Here is a 21,729-nt window from a genome sequence, read left to right on the forward strand (position 1 = left end):
TTCAAACATTTCATCTTTCTTTTTCCATGGATATCTAAAGTCTTGCAGTGGTCATATTTTATTTCATTATAAATCTCTAAAAAGCTCATATGCTGCTCTATATGGCATGTATTGAAACTGTGACAACACAAGTGGTCAACGCTATGTTTTAACGTCAAGTAAAATCGGGCAGTCGCGTTGTATATAGCATTATAAGACACTCCTTTTTATTCTCACCGTGCTTTCGATATAATTAATTTGTCGACTTTGTAATGATGAAAAGAAATAAAAATGACCACTTAGATTTGAAACTAAACCATTAGAATCCATGAAAATTGAGTATTTCTTGGATTGTTCTGGTTCAGCTTTGAATGTACATGTAGCTGATGGTAAATGTGAAAATGATAAAAGTTGCCAGAGTTCAATTGTTCTTCATTGTGCTGACATTATATCATAGGTACAAACGTATATACGAGTAAGATTATGATCAGCCGAGTATAATAATTCAAATAATTAACATTAAATTTGTCTTGAGTTTGAAAAAAACATCACTAGACAATGAAAACAAAAACAGCCCAAGAGTTCTCAGTAATGACAAAATCTGCTGTATGTACAGTGTAATTCAAGATTTGTCATAATTTTGGCATTGTACAGTTCTGGCAATCTATGCTTATCAAACCTTATCTAGGATTACCAAACCAGCGATCGGCGACAAACGGGACGTTGCCATCATGATTGTTTTCTTCATTTTCAGCTTAATTTGTCTGTGTGCCAATGGATTCTTGATGGATGGAGTTCATAATATTCTTATCAATCCCACTGGCACGCCGAACCCTCTACTCAGTAAGTGTCATTCGCGCCCCTACAAATTTAAAGAAAACACTTTTTTACTATGTTGCGTTCTTGAGATTTTGATTTTAGTTTGAACGAGTGCACAACCTATTTGAAGTAAAGAATGTATTTTGTGTGTTATTTGGGGAATAATGGGTGAAAATAATTCTTTTATAAAGTAATGCGGGGGTGTACTACAATTGTTATCAGTTATGAAATATAAAAATCTGTTTCTTATCCACACCACCCAAATACTTATTATAGACAGAGATTATCAACTCAATTTTCGATTGTAATAATAATAGCCAGAAAATACGTTCCTTTTCATTTTTATGAATTATATCAGATAATTTTTTTTATACATGAACGCAATTATTAGCTTTAAGAGACTCACTTTGACGTCTATATAGTCTTACTAATTATTACAGACCGCCAAAATCGGGCTGTTATTTGATTTACGCTATGTTTCGGAAGGAAATTCCGGAAAGACCACGTTTAAAAAACAGCGAGGATGATAGTAACGGAAATGAATGATGATAGTAACGTAAGAACTTTCGTTACTATCATCCTCGCTGTTTTTTCAACGACGAATTTTCTGTTCATATGAGCCGTATAAAAGATAAATAACACCTGATCGTAATTGTTGCTAGTGTATGATATTTCTTACCTACATATCATTCGCAAATAAACAATACAAATAGATATAAGTAAACGTGGTCTTTCCGGAATTTCCTTCCGCCATCTTGGGATGATAGTAACGATCGTTACTATCATCAGTTTAATACCAGTGTATGAGGTAGCAGTAATGTTAAATAGATATATGTAGTGTATAAAAATGTTGCAATGATTTTGTATACATAACCCACAACACAGCACCTGATAAACCCACACGGTACAGGAGAGTAGGGACTACATGTAGGTCAATGTAGACTTCAATCCATCTAAAGTGTGGTGTACTTCATCGCGATTACCATTTAAATTACAAGACAGAAATGAGTACCGAGTTAATGGTCTATGTTATTTAAAACAACTATATTTTCGAAATCTTTTGAATTTTTAAACAACTACTGTCTACATATTTGGAAGTGATCGGAGTGGTTTTCTTATCCTTGATTTTTTTATCCTTATAACAGTGTGTATCGGATCCGCCTTCAATAGTTTGTTGCCGCATTTTCTTCCAGACAAATGAATAGTTTCAAAATGACCATGACCATCTGTTTCACTCATGCATCAAAAGTAGAAGCTTTGCAGAACCTCTAGTTACAAGTGGTAGTTTTTGCGGGCTATTAGACGCTTGCATCAATATGTTTTCTTGTGATCTCCTTGTAATGAATTTACTTTTTTTTTCTTGTTAGATTGCAACCTGAAACCAGCAGATATTGTTTTTCTATTGGATTCTTCTGGAAGCGAAGGATCGCGTCATTTTCGGGAACAATTAAATTTTGTTAAAACATTTGTTAAGGAATTTGATATTGGGCCTTCAAATGTACAAATTAGTGTAGTTTCCTTTTCAACAAGAGTTCGCGAAAATTTCGATTTAAAACGTTACAAAAATAAAGCCGATCTTCTGAATGCCATTGACAGAATTCCGTATCTGTCCGGTTCCACACATACGAGTGATGCAATCACCTTTGCTCTTCAGCACAGCTTCACCCCAACCGCTGGGGACCGCGCACCTGTGACTGACGTCATGTTCGTAGTGACAGACGGACAGTCCCAACGACCTGTTAGTACGCAACAAGCAGCTAACTTGGCTCACAAAGCTGGCATTAAAACATTTGCAATAGGAGTTGGAAATTCTATATCCAAACAAGAACTTGAACATATAGCCTCTGATCCACGACACGTATTCCATGTGTCCACGTTTGAAGCTCTTCATCAACTTCAGAGTGAACTGAGAAATCAAACTTGTGAAGGTGAAATTAAACGTTGTAATCAATTTAAAATAATGATTGCAGGCGATTGACGGAAATTCATATTTTGCTTTAACGTATTTTTATAACTGTATTTGAAAGATTGGTTATGTGAATTTCATTCTGTTCTTTCTATCACAGCGTTATCCTACAGTAGTCTGTACTGCTCTAACCACATCGCCAACTGTGGAAGTTACGGCCATTCCGTCTGCATCTCGTACGCACAGTGGGGACGGGACAAATGCCCCCTGTACTGTGGATATTGTACAGGTATGGACTATGGTGTAACTAAGGTATGGATTATGGTGTAACTATGATTGGATGTGGTGTCTGTACACTTGTGGTAAATATTATTGACGCTGAATATTTTGATACAAAAACCGAAATGATTATTTACTAATATAAAGTTATCATTCGAATTAATACTCTTTTTTGTATACGACAATGCTATGACAGAAGTGTAAGATATCCTTTTTTGACAGCTCAAGGAACACCTACACCAATGTCAGCGACAACCATGCCACCAACCGTTGCTACACAACGTAGGTATTGCTGTGGGGTAACAATTTTTTTTTTAAAAACCAGTTAACACATAGACTGATTAACTGGACGCATATTGTACAGATAACTAGAAAGAATTGTTTTAGCATACTAAAACTGATTCCAATTTCCATCATTTTGTAAACATTTTTAAGGATCAGTGGAAAAGGTCATGGTCATTAAAAATAGCCCGTATACCCACTTACCAAATGTCAATAGACAAAAAAGACCAGACAAAAAATGGTCGCAAAATGCTATCATTTGACCTTTACATCAAAGGTAAATGGTCATCAAAAATGGTACGCGACACACTGTCTTAACATGATATATACAAATACCAAAGGTCTATGTCAAAAGACAAAAAAGTTTGTATGAGAAGTGAGGAAAGAAGAATTCACACTAAAACAATATGTCCCCTTCTGAGAAGGGCAGATATAATGATCATAGCAACCCCTACCAAAATTATGAACTCTTCACTCTTGGGCCATATACATGTATTCAGTTTAAAGATTGAACATATGGCTTCTGACTCCTGGGCCATTCTTACAGTTCCCAGAAGGGCAAATATGGTACTTGAGCCATGGTAACAGTTCCAAGAATGGACAAAACGCCTCATTTACTGAAACTAAATTACATCTAACAAAGAAGGTGTTGCACGTCTCATGTTAATATCCCTAAAGGTCTTGCATGAAAGATCGAAAAAATTAAGTTATTCAAATATATGATAAAACCAATTGGAACGTAAGTCTGGATTCAGTAATTTTTTAAAATAAGTTGTAAAGACGTGTATTGACAAAATTAGCCAAAATATTTCGAGTTTGAATCAAGCAATAAGCGATTTATATGATTTTAGCGTGAAAATGTAGGGGTATCCCCAAATTTCAGAAAAACAAAATAACTTTAGCATGAGCATGTTCTTCGAGTTTTCCTCTAAAAATAACTGTCGCTTTGAAATTTTGTACGGTTTTAGCCAAAATCTGCCCTGTCAAAGAAATTCACCAAAATACTAAATCTGGTATTTGAGAGTGTGCCATTTATGAAAATGACCATTGTTATTCTTTATCTACCATAGTAGCTGTAATATATTCAACGGAAAACTTTATATTAACCTGACGACGTCACTAAATTTGACGTTAATTTTGACGTAATATACGAGAGTTCTCCCCCAGCGATGTTTTGAGTAGGAAAACACACATAGAAGTATTAATTCTTAATAAATGCGAAATTATTGGTTTTTGTACTGATTTGAATGGGTATTAAATGGAAATTGAAACCACATCAGATATGCCGCACAGGGGCAAAAACTGCAGGTATTCGCGGAAAGCTTTTCTGGTGCAGAAATATAATGGTTTGAACACCAAATTAATTAAAGAAACATTTATATACTGGTAACAGTGATTTCTTATTTCTGTCTCCAACTTGGCGAATTTTAAGATTTTTTTTATATTTGTTAGAGTCTCGCCTGCATCCGGAAAAAAAAATTATGACATCAAAGGCAGCTCAAATTCAAATCACTGAATTTTATGCGAAGTTTGGGTTATCACCAATGTAATTCTTCACGAATCGGAACACAATAGAATTCATCGGTATTTGTTTTTAATTGGCATACGCAATATTCCATATATGTATATTCTCAATATTATATGCGTGGTATTAAGTTGGAGCAAAATGTCATTTCATGGGTATACTCAGGAAAAAACGCAGTGTTTCTGAGAAACTAGAAACACAACTTCAAAGAGAAGATAATTATGAAACGGTTACGGTTATCAGTGGTAGGGCATTCGCTTCGTAACCGGGAGGTATAGTGTGTTCGAACCCTGTTCATGACATGCCACGTCGAACCTGAGACGTTGACATACATGTGCTCTTCGACAAACGCTCAACAAAAGTGAGAATCACGGGTCTTTCAGATAGGCACCTGATGCCAACTCGACTGTGTCCAGGGGTCCGTGTTTGCCCTACTCTTTATTTTGTATTCTTTATAGAAATTACGCAAATTCGAATTCATCACTATTCGATATCTTCAACTTTTCGAGACCTTAAAAAAGGAGGCCCTGTGTCACAACAGGTATTGGCACGTTAAAAAAAAATCAATGCTATAGCCTTAAATGCTAATCATAGGTTTTATATGTGGTACGTCACATACAGCTGATGATTTCTCAATTTGAGAGAAAAGTTCTCGAAAGGACGTAAAATAAACAAACAAAACATGAAAAACTTTTTAAGTCAAACTCTCTCTCTCTCTCTCTCTCTCTCTCTCTCTCTCTCTCTCAAATATACCATGCCTCAAACAGACCGTCTCTTATGCACATATTCACACACACTCTCACTCACCACTATCAGGCTTCTCCACAAAAAATCGTCAATGTGTTCGGTACTGTACAACTGAGCGATACAAAGCTGGTACACCCCAACACTTGGTTTGCGCAATTTAGTGTCATTGTATCCACTTTTGCTCAAAGAAACCCTCTTAAAAGTTGTAAAATACAAAAATCATTCAATAGTTTATACAAGAGAAATAAAACTTAAGACTTGCTAACCAACCCCTGCCCCATGATAAAAGAAAACCATTCAAATCTAAACTGCATTTTCTCATTATGCAAGTATATACATACATCGTATATTTATCTCGAATGGAGAAAAACAAAATTTTGACGGAATGCTCAATACTGCGAGTCTCAATATTATATTTATATATAGATCTACCCATATGTTGTGTATTCGCTTTGTGTAACCCCCCTCCCCCGGACTGCATTTTATAGTAGTAGAGAACGATAGATGAAATGTAATTGTAAGTGCTACATTGGATACATGTAATCAACCCACTCCAATGCTACCAAAATCCCTATTTTTGTGTTTGTCAATGTTTTCGAGAAGTCACCCCCCCCCCTTTAAAAAAAAAAGAAGATATATGCGCCTATAATCTATTTCAATCATTGTAAATTAAAATACATATAGTAATATGAGTAACACATATGGAGCAAATTATCTTTCAGGCACCTCAATTTAAAAATAATTTTAATGAGTAACATATATTCCTTAGTAAAAAGTGCCTTGCAAGAAATGTATATTAATCCCTATCTTAGCTACACAAACTTTTTTGGTTTTGTATTGTGTTTTCAAAAATGAAAGTGAATTAGTGTTCCCCAAACAGCAATAACTATTGCAGATATACTAGAACACTAAAGACCCCCAGTGCCATATTGTGACACCGATCATCCGGTGTTAAGGTCATCTCCAAGGACCCGTGACATTGACACTTGATGCCGAGCAATGTCACTACCTGATTTAACGACTTCGGGCGGGATTCGAACCCCGGGCCTTCCGCATGCGGGGCGAACGCTCTAACCGCTCGGCCACCGCGGTGGTGTATATTTATAGATAGTGTGCTTAAAATTTTATATTTGTGAATAACCATCGTAAACTTTCTGACAAATAAATTGTTGTCTTTGAAAAATATAAAATGTTACACTCGCGCTAAATACGTCACTGATGTACGTACGTACCTAGGTGGATATTGTCGTCTGCTGTTACATGCCGTTTCCCATTTAATCAAATGAATGGTAAAAAATAATGCTTGAATCTTCAAGGAATATATTATTTATTAAAAGAATCGTCCATCGTTATATAAACTATTTAAATGTAGCTTGCCTGGTATGTAACATGAATTCTCACGAATCGTCGGTTGGTGCTATTTATATACCGTTCTGTTTACACTATAGTCATAACAACAAAAATGGCATCCGGTCTGTAAGATAGGCTTAAATTTATCCGGATTTTCTATTATTATTATGATGATTTTATTAAATGTCAATGTGTTTAAATAAATAACTATATGAGCATATATTATTTGAAAATATATTTACTACTCAAATGATTCTCGTTTCCTCTTCAACCGCCACGATCAACGCAAATTGCGTCACGATGGCGAATTTGTTAGCATCTTTCAACTGATATTTTAACCCCTCTTCCATCGTCGCCCGGGATGAAACTAAGAGGAATTGTAAGTTATTTAGTAAATTTTTAATCCATATAAAAATTATTCCGGGCGACGAGGGAAGAGGTGTTCAATTTCACAAGTTTATCAATACAAAAACCATGAAAACACCACAAATAGCCTGAAAGCCCTTACTTTATTTGATTATGTACTACGCATGCGCGTAGATGAGTTGATTTCCATATGCTTTTGAGAGTTACTATAAGTTACTCTTTTAGGAATTTGACAGGAAAATATCTGCAACGCAAAATAATTTTCCTCCATAAACGCCGGGCAGAATTTGGCTAAAACCGTACCTTGTCCTTTAAAAAAATCGAAACGACTTCACTGGTATTATTTTCAACTTCACCTGTACCTTAATTTTCCTTTGCAATGTATCATCTACTGCGTGGTTCAGTGGATAAGGTCGTTGACTATTATATGCAATGATTTTCTTTATTTTTAAAACGACCGGGTTCGACTCCCTCACGAACACATTTTTTTTCATATTCCTTTTCCATCTAGATTTTTTTCTTTCTTAATTGAAACACGCTTCTAATTTTTATAAATGTTTCATATCAAATCTCTGTTTATCACCATGTTCCGAGTTTGAAATAAGCTTCCAACCTGGACACTGTTTAGTTTGTGAATAGGACTCTCAACAAACACTCCGAATACAGCATGCAATACCTGTGTTTTAATAGTCAAGGCTGCTAACGAGAACTTGTATGTTTTTCTGAATGAAAGTTGTTGACAAAGACATGGTGCCTTTTACGAAAAACCGTTGTGAACTTTGCAAAGCTTTGGAAGAAAAACTTTAAGGCCAAGCAAGGTAAATAACTGTTCAACAGTTTGAGTTTATATGTATCCCAGTAGCAAATTGCTACATGATGTTGAATAAATTTTTACAGGTGCATGTACATCGAATAATGTTGAATTTTATCTATGCGTTTTAAACTTCCCATATTTTGTTTGTGGCCAGACTCATGTACAGTTGTCAATTGTTGGTTGTAGAAAATAATACATACGAGTATAAGAGCTTTTGGACTGTAGTAGTAAAGAATATTAAATATTTGATACACTCGTAACATGTAACCGTACACATTGCATCTGATACTCAGAAAAAAGACGACAATTCAATTTTCACGATTTCAAAAATTATCTTTAGACTACATGTATAATGTATTGACACATAAAATGTATTAGGCTTGTCCCTAGTACTGGGGAATCCTTCGAGTATTTAAATGGCAAATACGCAATGAGTATAAATATGAATGAAGGTCAGTAACGTATACGTAACGAATGTTGGCACGGAGCTCCGATTTGGGAAAATTCCCGCTTCGGTGCAACACCCTCTTTCCCAATTCCTTTGTAGAAATTTCAAAATTCGATATATCAATTCTGCTTTGTTACACTGAGTTTCAGAAATTTACTATGGTCTCGCAAAATATCTAATCAAATGATTTATATCCTCATACATGTCATATGAGATTGCAGAATTTATAGGAATAGATTTTAAAATTCCTGTTTGTTAATTTACTAGTGAACATACATACACAGCTAAAAGAGTGAGAACTGTCTTGTTGGCAAGTTTCAAGAACATTTAGACATTTCCCATGAATAATTGGTTCAAGATTATCTGAATATCATATGCATTCCTACCTCTTTTTATACACGTACATGTACATACATATATGAAGTTGAAATATACCTCAAATCCAACTAACATTTCATGTATCAAATCTTTTTCAGCTAATACACCTGCCACTGTTACTCCAGGTTGGTTTGATTTAAATTCTTTCATTAATCATAATGTGCTTGTACAATTTCATTTACTGCATTCTCAGAAATGTAATCTACACATATGTAGGTAAAAAGTTGCAAATCGGGGCTTATCAAAATTTGACCTTTAAAGAAGTACACTGTAAATACCATGGATTAGACCAACATAAGCCTACTAAATCTACCTTTACCACAGGCAACTCTCACCTGAAAAAGACTAGGTCACCGGGGAATGTCAGGGAAACTCCAAAACTCACTACAGCGAATATATTCTACTCAAAATTTGATAAGGATCACTAGGTTATATGTGTGTAATTTACCACTAACATAACAAAAGACATAAATTTGACTCAGAAACGTGTTTACTCAGGTTATGAAAGAAAATTCATGAACGGCATGAACTTTTATCAATACGGAATGCTTGAAATCTGATAACAACACCAAAGGGCATTTCATTACAAAAAGTTAACAGCAAACCAGAGAAAGAATTACACAGTTTTTGGGGATAGTCTATCATTACACTGAGTCGATGAAGTGTCAATACCGGGTATGGCCTCCCCTTGCATCAATGACGGCTTGACGTCGAGCCATGCTGTCAATAAGCACCCGGATGTTTCCAATGGGAAGGTTGTTCCACTCTTCCACGAGGGCGTTTCCGAGCTCTGCCAAAGTCGTGGGTTGCGCTCTACGGCGTGAAAGGGCAACCTGCAGCATGTTCCATACATGCTCAATCGGGTTCAAGTCTGGCGAGCGCGCTGGCCAGTCCATAGGGACAATTGTCTCCTGCTGAAGGTACTGCTCCACCACCCTGGCGCGATGAGGACGGGCGTTATCATCCATCAGGATGAACTCAAGGCCAACAGCACCAGTGTAGGGTCTGACGTAAACATCGAGGATCTCATCCCGGTACCGCACCCCCGTCATTGTTCCTCTCTCCAGGACATGAAGATCTGTTCTTCCATCCCTGCTGATTCCACCCCAGACCATGATGGAACCACCACCATAACAGTCATGTTCACTGATGTTGGCATCATGGAAACGTTCACGTTGTCGTCGCCATACCCGGTGCCTCCTGTCTGTAAAGTCCAAACAATATCTGGACTCATCGGTGAACAGAACTTGAACCCACTCGTTCTGTGTGCAAGTGACATGATCTTCCGCCTAGTCCAATCGCTCCCGCCGGTGTCGAACAGTCAGAGGGACTCGAACACATGCCCTTCTCGAGTTGAGACCTGCATTGTGAAGCCGATTCCGTATCGTCTGAGTGGACACATTCACCTCCGAGGCGTTCAGGAGGTCGTTACGTAGGCTGGTTGCTGTCCAGAAGGGATGGCGTCATGCCTGAAGAGCCACAAAATGGTCTTGGCGTTGGGTTGTCGACCTCTGACGACCACCCCCATGTCGGTGTGCTGCTGTACCAGAAGTTTGCTGTCGGTTCCAGGCCCTGTTTACAACGCTCTGGCTGACGTTTAGTGTATTTGCAACGTCACGTTGTGAATAGCCAGCGTCAAGCATTCCAATACATCTGCCCAGTTGTTCTGTCGTCAGGCGACGCCTTACACGTTGAGGGGGCATTGTGTTGATAAACGTAGTGTAAACACTCAAGTGAGTTTGAAATTTTAGAAAGAATCAGACACCGATGCCTGAGTGAAAATCGTGCAATGGTAGCAAAAGCATAAACTGTGATGAGAAACGCATTTCCCATGAAACGCATTTCCCATGGCATGAAATGCACGTGCAAGTTTGTTGAAGACGTTTTTTATTTCACTTGGACACAATATTGCCAGTTATGCAGTTATTAATTTTTTAAACAGAAAAATATCTATGATCCTTATCAAATTTTGAGTAGTATATATTTTAGTTAGTTTACTGCTGTACAATGGCTGAAATATTACCAAAACGGTTTAAAACCAGACACAATCTCCCAATCTGAAAGTAAAAATGTAAAGGGAAAAATTCCCTTTTGAGGAAGAAATCGTGCGGTATTTCTTAAAGGGAAAAGCAACCCTAACCACGCTGTTGTTTTTATGAATAAAGTATTACTTACTGATACCGTAAATGACAGTCTTTAACAACAGAAATCCTTGCTTAACGATTAAATCAATATTAATCCATCATATATTTTAAATTACCCGTCGCTAAGAGAGCGGCCATTGAAGTTTGATTTATGACGTCACACCGTCGGTTCCGGTTTATTTCATCAGCAGCACTGTAAATATGGCAAGTCACGAACATTTAAGTTTAGAGCCGTGTAAATTTGAGCCCGGTCTTTTGCAAGAAGAAATTAAGAAAACAAGACGTTCAGTCGAGTCGCCGACCAGGCAGACGGTACACATTTCTTCATATAAATGTCTTGAACCTCAACTTGTCATTACGCAAATGATGGGTCCACGGTTTACATACTAGTCTTTTCTTTTCAGATGACTTGGTTGGGTCAGGAATTTCGAGAAGAAAACTTTTTTCACTTCTCCCCTTCGCATTAGTGTAATTAATTAAGTGCTTGACAGGAAGGCATCAACGTATTTATTCGTAAAATCTACCACATGCACGTCTTTGATGATCTACAACCGGGCAGACGGTGTGACGTCAAAATTATTGATTTTGTGGTCTTGAATACAAAGAGTTCCACATCATGGCAGCCTCTATAGATAGTGGGAATTCCAATTTTTAATGTTTTCAAATTAGTGCTGAAGCTGATAGCAGTCTTCATCTTGCTATAGTCTCAGCTCTAGCCAGTGCTAAGTATACATCAGCCGCTTTGCCAATCAGTACGCTTTGTTACAAACTTGACCAAACAACTCGTGTCCATTTCAAATTTTCTGCAACTTTCTCAAATTGAGGAAAATATTTGTCTACCGATTTCCTTGAAATATTGGAAATAATAAATCTTATATTCTAGCTGCATCAAATACCGTCCTAACAGGTAAAATTTCAGGTCTGCGCTGTAATTTTAATTTCTCTATCGCAAATTGGGGTTTTTCCCCCTTTTTCTCTCTACTCTTTCATTGTTCTCTCTCAGCTCTTTCATTTTTCTAATTTCATATTCTCTCGCTCAATTTGTATTTTCTCTCATTCTCTTTTTCATTTTTTCTAAGTATTGGAAACTCTAATTTGCTCATTTTTGCTGCTTCGGTTATTTGATTTGCAAAATCATATAAGATTGTATTCGAGATACGGATTCGATATAATTAACATGTTCTGTTCATTGACACCTGATGTACATATTTTGCCTGCAGTGTGAAATGATTGCAAGTTAATAATACACATGTGTTGGTTGCACATGCAATTTCTGGCATATTTATTGTGTTTTGGTTGCTGATATGCTAATGGCATCCTTACCCTGATATATAGATTTCGAGGACTCCGAAAAATCACACAAGGCACATAAATATAATCAATCAATGACTAAAAGTATTGTTAATTACAATCATAGATAGTAAATTTTCAATCTTTTCCTTGCAATGAAATGAGGACTACAACGTGTTGTGCACCCTCTTTCTTCAAGAGGAAATAACTCGCACTGCACTGTGAAAAAGTAAGGCCAGCAGAAATCAACCACAATAAATTTAGAGATTTAACAATTTATTTACAATTATTTACACTATATATATATATATATATATATATATATATATATATATATGATAATGAAAAAAATCCTAACTTATACATTGTAGTATAACTGGGTCCGATGCGTTGTTTGTTTACTTCCGCATACATTGTATAAATAAGTTGTCACAATCAATTGTTGATTAGTCCCCAGATACAGACCAAAATTCTGCACAATGCTTATAGAGTGCTTATTATCACAGAATTCACAGTTTGTTTATACTCAAATGATATTCTTGAGAAATCGACTTTAGAACATACAGCGTTACAGCAAACACACTTTTTATTGAACAATTACTCTAATATAGAACGTCTAGGATCTTGTTCACGTCACAGGTGTCAATCAAGTACAATGTAGTGCCAGTCCCAGGGTGGGGCTGTATGACTCATATAAACTAAAAACGCATTACAAACTTTGCTGATAATTTGTTCAAAGGTTGCATTTGACCGAATGATGTGGCATGATCCTAAGCCAAGTTTAAGGTTCCTACTTTTAAAAGTTGTTTTAACTAGTTTTCCGATATCGGCTTATACTTGGCATCCGATCGCGAATAAGAAGAATTAAACATTCATCTGACCATACGGTCATTTAAAAGCACAATCTACACTGCAACATCAACACACAACACTTCTATGTTCCACATTGTGCGATACTCCGGTGATTGTTGGGGTTTATAGACCTCTAGTTTATAATGAAATGGGTTACATGACATAACTGAAATCCGTATGTAGTATAGGTTTTTCCTTTGTGCAAAAACGTACACGTGGGATATGTCCAAGTACACAGCCGACAGAATTGTGGTTGATTGTGGTTATATAGACACATCACAGGCACCTGATACCTCCTCTGGTGTATCCATGGGTCTTAAATTGGCTTTCCCAACTCTTACTTCTGTATCCCTAATTATTGGATTTATGAGACTGATTAATTACTGTTCGTTATCTTCACGTTTTCATCTACCAAGCTTGCCTGAAATTAAATAGTAGTAGTCACCTGATTATATTGGAATAAGAATATTCAATAGTTTGTCTTTTTTTTTACAGGAATCTGTATGGATCAAATTGTCAATTGTCATGATTACGGGTTGTCTGTTTGTTCCACCTATCGACAATGGGCCGATACCAACTGTCCGCGATATTGTGCCTTCTGTAAAGGTGTGTATCCTATTGTTAAGTGTACACTAGTATAAAGCTGTGTAATCCTATTGTTAAAGTGTATCCTGGTATTGTTTTCTGCTCTTGATTCGATAATCTTACTATCATACAATGAAAATTATAGAGTCATCGCTCTTTTAATACTACTATTTATACCTTGTCGTGTTATGTTGTAAAACAAAACTACATTAAACAAAATACAGTGCACTGTCTTTTAACTGGTATGAAAATACAATGAGAGCTCTGCAATGATACTCCTGCTTGTGGGCATAACATTTATGAGTGAAAGCATTTAAGGTAGCCCCATCCTCATATGACTTATCAATATTAATGGTTAAAAGTGGAAAAACTTTATTAATTCCCACTCAATATAGTTTAATTTAATTATTAACCAAAGAAAATGTGTATGTTGCCACCTTTTTAAAGATGTCAGACACACAAAAACAGAAGTACACATCAACATAAGAAAATCACACATTTTCGTTAAACAGAATAATAGAAATAGATAAAAACTTGTTGAAATGACAAAATTTAAATATCAACAATTTTAAAAAACGGCTAATTCATAAATATGTATAGATTGATTGTGGATATTAGGGAAACCAATGTATAATAGACATCCAGTAGAGGAAATTCCAGCAGAGGAGTTATTGCCCCTGACAACATTTGTTTAATCATAATTAATTGATTATCTATGTGAAATATAAACTTTTTCAGTATTTATAGTTTACCAGATTTTTTATTATATCCAGTGAATAAAATTCCTGAGAAAGATATATTTCTATCATGCGCAAAGTTTAATTTAATAAGATTTTTGCAAAAACCTATGACATCACATGAGGATCGATCAACCTTAAGTTAACGGTCCTATGTGGGGATGATTTTCTGGGGTCTGAAATATCATGGTAATAAATCAGAAAATATTTTCTGACATTATTCAAGAATAAATGGTGTATAACTGCACGAAAGTTTTCACTGTGTTTAGAAGATTGCAGGAGTATAGAAACTGCCTTAAATTATGAACGTACATAGGTACAACAATTTTCTAGGTATCTCCAATTTTTGTTTAAAAAATAATACGAAAAAAATCAGGGGCGCATTTTACAAAAGAACTTACGACAAACTTTACTTACTGTAATTTTCCAGCTTATTGTAAGATCATTCACTCCAAATGCAAAATATCTTTTAAGAAAATGTTGGAAATTAAGCATCAGAAACGTTTTACTTCATTCATTTAAAGTACATGTAATAACTATTTAATACAATAGACTTGCGGCTTTGTCGTAAGTTGTTTTGTAAAACGGGCCCCAGTACAGTATACAGGGTTATTCCCGCCCCTGTGTTATTTTCGTCTTTCTACACTTGCTGACAGTTTCACTCCGTTGTAAATTCGCCCAGACACAGTTGTGTTAAAAAGAGAGACAAGAGAAAAAAAAACCAATTTCTACCAGTCTTAAATTCGCCCACTGACAACAAGGGCAAACATAAAACGGGGGCGAATATTTCCCTGTATACAGTGTTTATTATGATATTATATACATGTAGTTATTCGAATAAGGAAAAAGACTAATTAAATGTTATCCTTTGCCTTTATTCCTAGCGCCCCCAACACCTCCTCCCCCAATGAGCACTACGACAGGTTTGTAAAGAACTAAGAAAAAATGCATGTTCAACTTTAGAGAAATGAAACACACCTGTACAGTGTGCACGACGTTAACGTATTGCAAAACATAAATTGTACAAGTAGCGATAATTTTATATGAAAGTTTTTTATTTCTATAAGCACAGACATTATGGAAATATTTGTATTTCAAAATTCATTTGCTTTTTTCTCTCTCAATATTTTATCATAAATTCTACAACAAAATTGTTGGACGATTGATCGATCTCCGATATATCTCATATTACAGCACTTCCTACTCCACCACCTCTTGTATCAGGTAAAAACATGTAAATGATAATGTGTATAGAAATCAAAATTCCTCAGCTGTAAAAGCATTTCTTTCTAAGCTACACAGAATCTCTTTTGTCACTTTCTGTCACTGATGTAATTGTGTTCCATGTAATTATGAAACCATTCTATATCACAGATTGTTTCACATTTTATTCGTTTATCATTATGAAACCATTCTATATCACAGTTTGTTTCACATTTTATTCGTTTATCACTATTTGCCTGTTCAAATTGTAAAAACGAAGGACAATTGACTTTTGCAGGATCTTGTGATGACAAAATTCCGAGCTGCAGTGATTACCTTGCTCGTGACAGCAACATTTGCAACAGATATTTAGATTGGTCAACCTTCAACTGCAGGAAGACTTGTGGTATTTGTCGTGGTAAGTATGATAGAGTCACGGGTTAGGATCTACTTCGTACAGATTGACATTTTATACTCGCTTCACTGTGACTTCATAACTACTGCAGGTATTGGATTTGACCTTAGAAAATATTCCAAAATATATTTGTTTGTTTTCTTTCTATTCATTACGAAACACAGCGTAAATTCTTTTTTTTAAATTTAAGACCAGAAAGATCCCGTTTCTCTATGCCGTAATGCTAAACCCTTCCAAACGTTTGTTTGTCTAGAATTTCAGAAATCTGCGTGCACCCTTTGTTTACTATATCTTCACCTTAATCATTCTCATTACTCATCATATATAAATTCTGATTGTGCTTTTTCAGATACATTCAGCACTCCTCCTCCCCTTGTATTAACAACATCCAGCACTCCAGCACCGACACGTAAGCAATAAACCCTTTTGTTAGCCTTTTAATGGAATAAGTCGGGTGACCATTCTATGATCTATAATCACAAATATTGTTGGAGAGGAGCCACGTGAACAACATTAGTGTACTCCAGGTATCTATTGGACAATTAGTTGCCTGCCACCTCTACACAGGTCAATACTAGATACAGTGGCATATTCTATGTCAATATTCAAAACTTGAATCTTTGCATAATTTAATAAAACTTTAATTTATTAAGGAAAAAGCATCACGTTCATTTTTTTCATTTTTAGCCTCAATAAATATGGGCGATATTAATGTGCGTGTACGTTCTTAGTATTAATAACTAAAAGGTCACATGTAATTTTAATTTTGAATGTCATACATTTACAGGAACAAATCTTTTTATTTTTTATTTTTTTTTTTATCATATAAACATGCAAATTAATATATATTTTCAAGATTTCTGAAACTTTATTCGTGTTTAAACGTGACACTGATTACACATAGTTTATAACAATTCACCAAGGTCTTAATAGTTGTAGGAAATATGAAAGTAAACCGCCAGGTAGAATCACGTATACAAGTACATAATTAGATCGGAAATCATTCACATGTAGCTAAATTAAAAATATTTTACTCGGTCTAAACTTTCAAAAGTATGTGTTGTTGACGACTTTATTTTTATAATACAATTGACTCAAAGGGTTTTCCCTCGAATTTGAAGACCTTGGACAGATTGTTAGAAATCATTTTCCCTTTCGCTGTCATTATACTGGATTTAGGTTGTTCGTCATTAGAATCCCGTGGGGATACGGGTTAGAATAGGTCCTCCGTACTCCTTGCTTGTCGTAAGAGGCGATTAAATGTGGTGGTCCTTCGGATGAGACCGCAAAAACCGAGTCCCCGTGTCACAGCAAGTGTAGCACGATGAAGATCCCTCCCTGCTCAAAGGCCATAAGCGCCGATTATATGCCTAAATTTTGCAGCCTTTCACGTGACGTCTTAATATGAGTGGAAAATTCTCGAAACCACTTCTATTCATGAAAGGTGAAGATAACGAACAGTGATCAATATCAGAAATCCCATAAAAAATTCAAAATAGATAGTTGGGTAAACTGGACACACCAGAGGTGGGATCAGGTACCTAGGAGGAGTAGGCATCCCCTGTCATAAATTTGCTATTAAAATGTTGCAATGGACAAAATCTACCAATATAAACACATTCGCAATAATGAGTTGCAGATTTTGAAATTCTGAACGACCGTTCATTTTGTCTTAAGTCAACTATTCGGCATGACGGATTACGATTGCATTCATAGATTCATTATCTAATTTTCAATACGGAGAGATCATTTATGTTACATAAGGAACATTTAATTTGGAGCTCTAGGTGACTTCCTAATAATCAAGTTTTATTTATACTGTATATGATAATCTATAACATAACTAATGCACGCAATTATTCAAAAATATATAATAAGTATAGATCTTCATAAAATGATAAATATGGGCATAGGCAAAAGTATTATAGGAAAAACCAGAGAATGTGCGATTGGTATGACGTTGCCTCGCTTCGTTCAGGAAATTTCTATAAGGCTGATTCAAGACTAAAATTACGGATTGAAGAAACGAATAGGCATATTTTATTTATTCGACAATTATCAAAACTTATTTCTTCTGCAAGATCAAAATCACTTCATATCGTATTATCTTAAGGATGTATGTTACACTAGAGAAATTTGATATGGATGAAAAGTAGAAGATATGTACAACAATATTTTGAAATTGAAAACTTTCAAATATACTTTATTTAGTAAAAAAACAAATGCAGTTTTAGTGTTAAGCCATCTGAAAAAAAATTAAAACCCCTGCTGGACTCAAACCGGCAATCAGTAGTCGACGTGCTAACCTGCTGGGCTACTCAGCTAGGCGATGATTTTTTAAATGAATGGGGAAATATTGCTGATATTTATATTTTCATCCATGTTTTGAAAGGGAGTCAGCCATTATGACGATGTAGAGTACCATACCATAGAGTGTCATTAAAAAAGAAAACTGGTTAGATACGCCACTTTACTTTCATTTTTGCTATTTCAGGGTAGTTTATCGAAAAGGAAAGAATAGGTTTTTAATTAATTTTACAATATTTATTAATCAAGTGACATTCTATTATAGCTTACGGACTTCACCTCACATATGAAACAATATCAAAGGTGCAAGCAATAACTTTGGAGCAAGCGTTTCGGAGTTTATTGGTAAAAACTGTTAATTTATATATACATACATATATATATATATACGCTGTATGTAGATGCTGTAAATTTTCAGTGCACTATGACCGTTGTGTAGACGAGGTTCACTCCTGCGAGTCATATGGACCCTCTATCTGCTTCAACTATAGGGACTGGGCCGCCAAAAAGTGTGCCAAATTCTGTCTGTTTTGTGAAGGTAAATTATGTTAACATTTTGACCTTCGTGGTCTTGTGATAATGAATGATTGTGCCCTGGTATTTTTAATTTTAGTCAAACAATCGTCAGTGCTTACTGTTATATTAATGGTTTAATATTTTGATAATTATACAATTTCAAAATAATCGTGATACTGACGAGTTAATGTTTATTTTTGTCTTGTTTTCCCGTTATAAAGCATGACAGACTACTGGCTAATGTCTTTGAATCAGTTTGACACTGGGATCAAACAATCTGTCATTTGTATACAATTTAATCATACAGAATATGAGAGGTGTGCGAATGGGATATTGTAGAGAAATACCAATACTAATATTGAATAAGTACGATGTTTACTTCATCAGTGAATAGTATTTAAGGAAATGTCCTTTGGTGTAAATTTACCCTAACATAAAAAAGCGTGTATTCAGTTTTTTTAAAAAAAACCTGTTGATAACAGCATCTTTGTAACATCTATAATGGCGACCTCATCATGATGTATTACACAACATATACCTTTATAAATACAATCTGTTTTGAACACCTGTTTATAATTAATGTTTAGAGACCACTACCACCACCACTACTACCACTACCACACCAGCTCCCACCACAGAGCCACCTTGCGTGAATGTGGATCCCGACTGCGAAGACAGGGGACCGGTGGTTTGTTTCCAAAATCAGACCTGGGCTCAAGCTAATTGCCGAGTTTTCTGTGCTTTTTGTACACGTGAGTAATCTACTTGATTTGCCACATTGCAATGACGTTTTCCATTTGTAGTTGACATGTAGCGTAATTATTCCAAACTATGATAGACAAAGTACAATTTTCTGTTATTTGTAAAATTCTTTCTGAATTTATCACATACGCGGTTATGAATTATATTATCGACAAACGTTGCTTCATTTGCTCGTATGTAAAAAGCCAGCGTGATTTTAAATTGTAGCTCCAACTACGACCACAGTTCAGAGTAAGTTTCTGTCGTTAAGCACAGGGGAATTTTACAGTAAAATTTATCCCTACGGCTAGGAACTCTTTTTATGATATTGGGGAAATTGGTTATCTGTCTGAGGTCAGATTGTGTTTAATGTGTAAATGAGGTGAACTGAAAATTATGAATATTTTATTTTCCAGCTTTTGTATCAAACATTAAATATGAGCAAAGCTTTATTTCGTAGTTCGTGTATTTCAATGCAAGTGCAGAAAAATTGACAAAATATCAATCAATGTGTCATTAATACAGTGATCTAAAATTTCTACACGTAAATATCTTAATAAACTTCGGAATTACAGCTTTGCCAACCATAACAGTACCTATGACGTCACCTCCCGCCACCCAGCAACCGTTCCCGACTACCGCTGCCCCCGCCCCCACCACAACTACAAATGAGCCATGTAAGTGCCCTGTTCTATATTTATCCATTACTTAGTCTTCTCTGGTATAGTTAATTTCTTGGTGACAAGAAAAAAGAAAAAGAACGAGAACCATATCATGGTGGTCATTGCCTGATTAAAGAATATGTTACTTACACAACAGGTTTTTCTCAAACTAAAGTTATTAATTCTTTAAAATTCAAAAAGACACACAAGGCTTAATATGTCCTGTCTATGAATTTGAATAAATAAACTAAAGTTTGATGAAACTGGTACATTTAACTAACGACTATTTCCTTTCTTACATTGCTGATTTTCTGTCTTCTTTTTTTTTTTTTTTTTTTACAATTACTTTAAAGTAGTCATAATGCAGATTTTATTGTAAAATTAAAAAAAAAAATGACAGAAAGACTGCTTTTCAATAATAATGAGTTAATGACCTACATTACTCCTCGCATGAATACAGATTCTTTGGATTTTACAATTATGATATTATTTCAAAGTAACAGCTACGCATGTTTATACTAAAAAACCAGGATCTCTGTTTGCTGTACAAATCATATTGGCAGCATTATGAACAGCAGAATTAGTTAAAAACATACGGATACGGATGTGCATTGCATATCTGGAGAGTGAAATATACATACTATCCGGAATTCATGTAACAGAGCTGCGATTGCGTTATTGCTACATATAAATTAATCCAAATTATTTTAATATTTGTACATATATACTCACCTGAAACTTGGTTGGACAGTACCGTATGTTTAATTTATTCGCTGTAGGTGAAATATAGTAATGATTGCCTTTTGCATTAGACGATATCCCTAATTAGCATGCAATTAAACGAAACTAGCCTATTGATGAAAAAATGGAGTTTTAACAGCAAATAAACACAATGTGGTAGTAATATATGGAAATCATTGTAAAAAATTATAAATCATTCACGTACTGTTTTATTTTTCAGCGACAAACCCGACTATCATTGTGATTGGATGATGTTTTGAATAAATCGTCAAATGTGCATAATAGAGAGTATTCTGAACAGACATTACTAAGGTCTTAACCTTCACTCTAAGAGTTGTTGACAGCACAAGCCATTTCATAACTTGAGGTTACTGGCCGTCTCTCTCATTTATATTTGCAACGGCATGATTGCTCTGAAACAACAAAACCTTAAAAGATAGCAACATACTTAGTGTTGAATTTATATATATTGTTACATACTGAATAAGTCATTAGGTAACTCCGAAATACTTTAAGGTTCATCTTCCTCAAACTAGATCAGGGACTTTAAAACAGTAAGTAAACAAAACAATTTTTTAACTTGTTATACGGGTTCATCCTGTTGACATTTTCTTTGTAAACAATATCAGAAGTAAAGTACTTT

The 21,729-nt window shown here is 35.3% G+C and overlaps 1 protein-coding gene across 1 annotated transcript; it reads left to right on the forward strand.

Annotated features, from left to right (window-relative positions):
* The first annotated feature begins 656 nt into the window (after positions 1-656).
* LOC125682223 (integumentary mucin C.1-like) lies at positions 657-21,368 on the forward strand. The gene is made up of 15 exons (XM_048922686.2): positions 657-822; positions 2,166-2,726; positions 2,865-2,993; positions 3,206-3,265; positions 8,992-9,018; positions 13,675-13,785; positions 15,386-15,424; positions 15,696-15,725; positions 16,003-16,122; positions 16,469-16,528; positions 18,845-18,964; positions 19,530-19,694; positions 19,912-19,935; positions 20,259-20,360; positions 21,307-21,368. The coding sequence occupies exons 1-15, from the start codon at positions 711-713 to the stop codon at positions 21,336-21,338; spliced, it is 1,692 nt and encodes a 563-aa protein (XP_048778643.2). The 5' UTR covers positions 657-710; the 3' UTR covers positions 21,339-21,368.
* The last annotated feature ends 361 nt before the right edge of the window (positions 21,369-21,729 follow it).

Source organism: Ostrea edulis, chromosome 2 (genome assembly GCF_947568905.1).
Source record: "Ostrea edulis chromosome 2, xbOstEdul1.1, whole genome shotgun sequence".
NCBI classification, from domain to species: domain Eukaryota; kingdom Metazoa; phylum Mollusca; class Bivalvia; order Ostreida; family Ostreidae; genus Ostrea; species Ostrea edulis.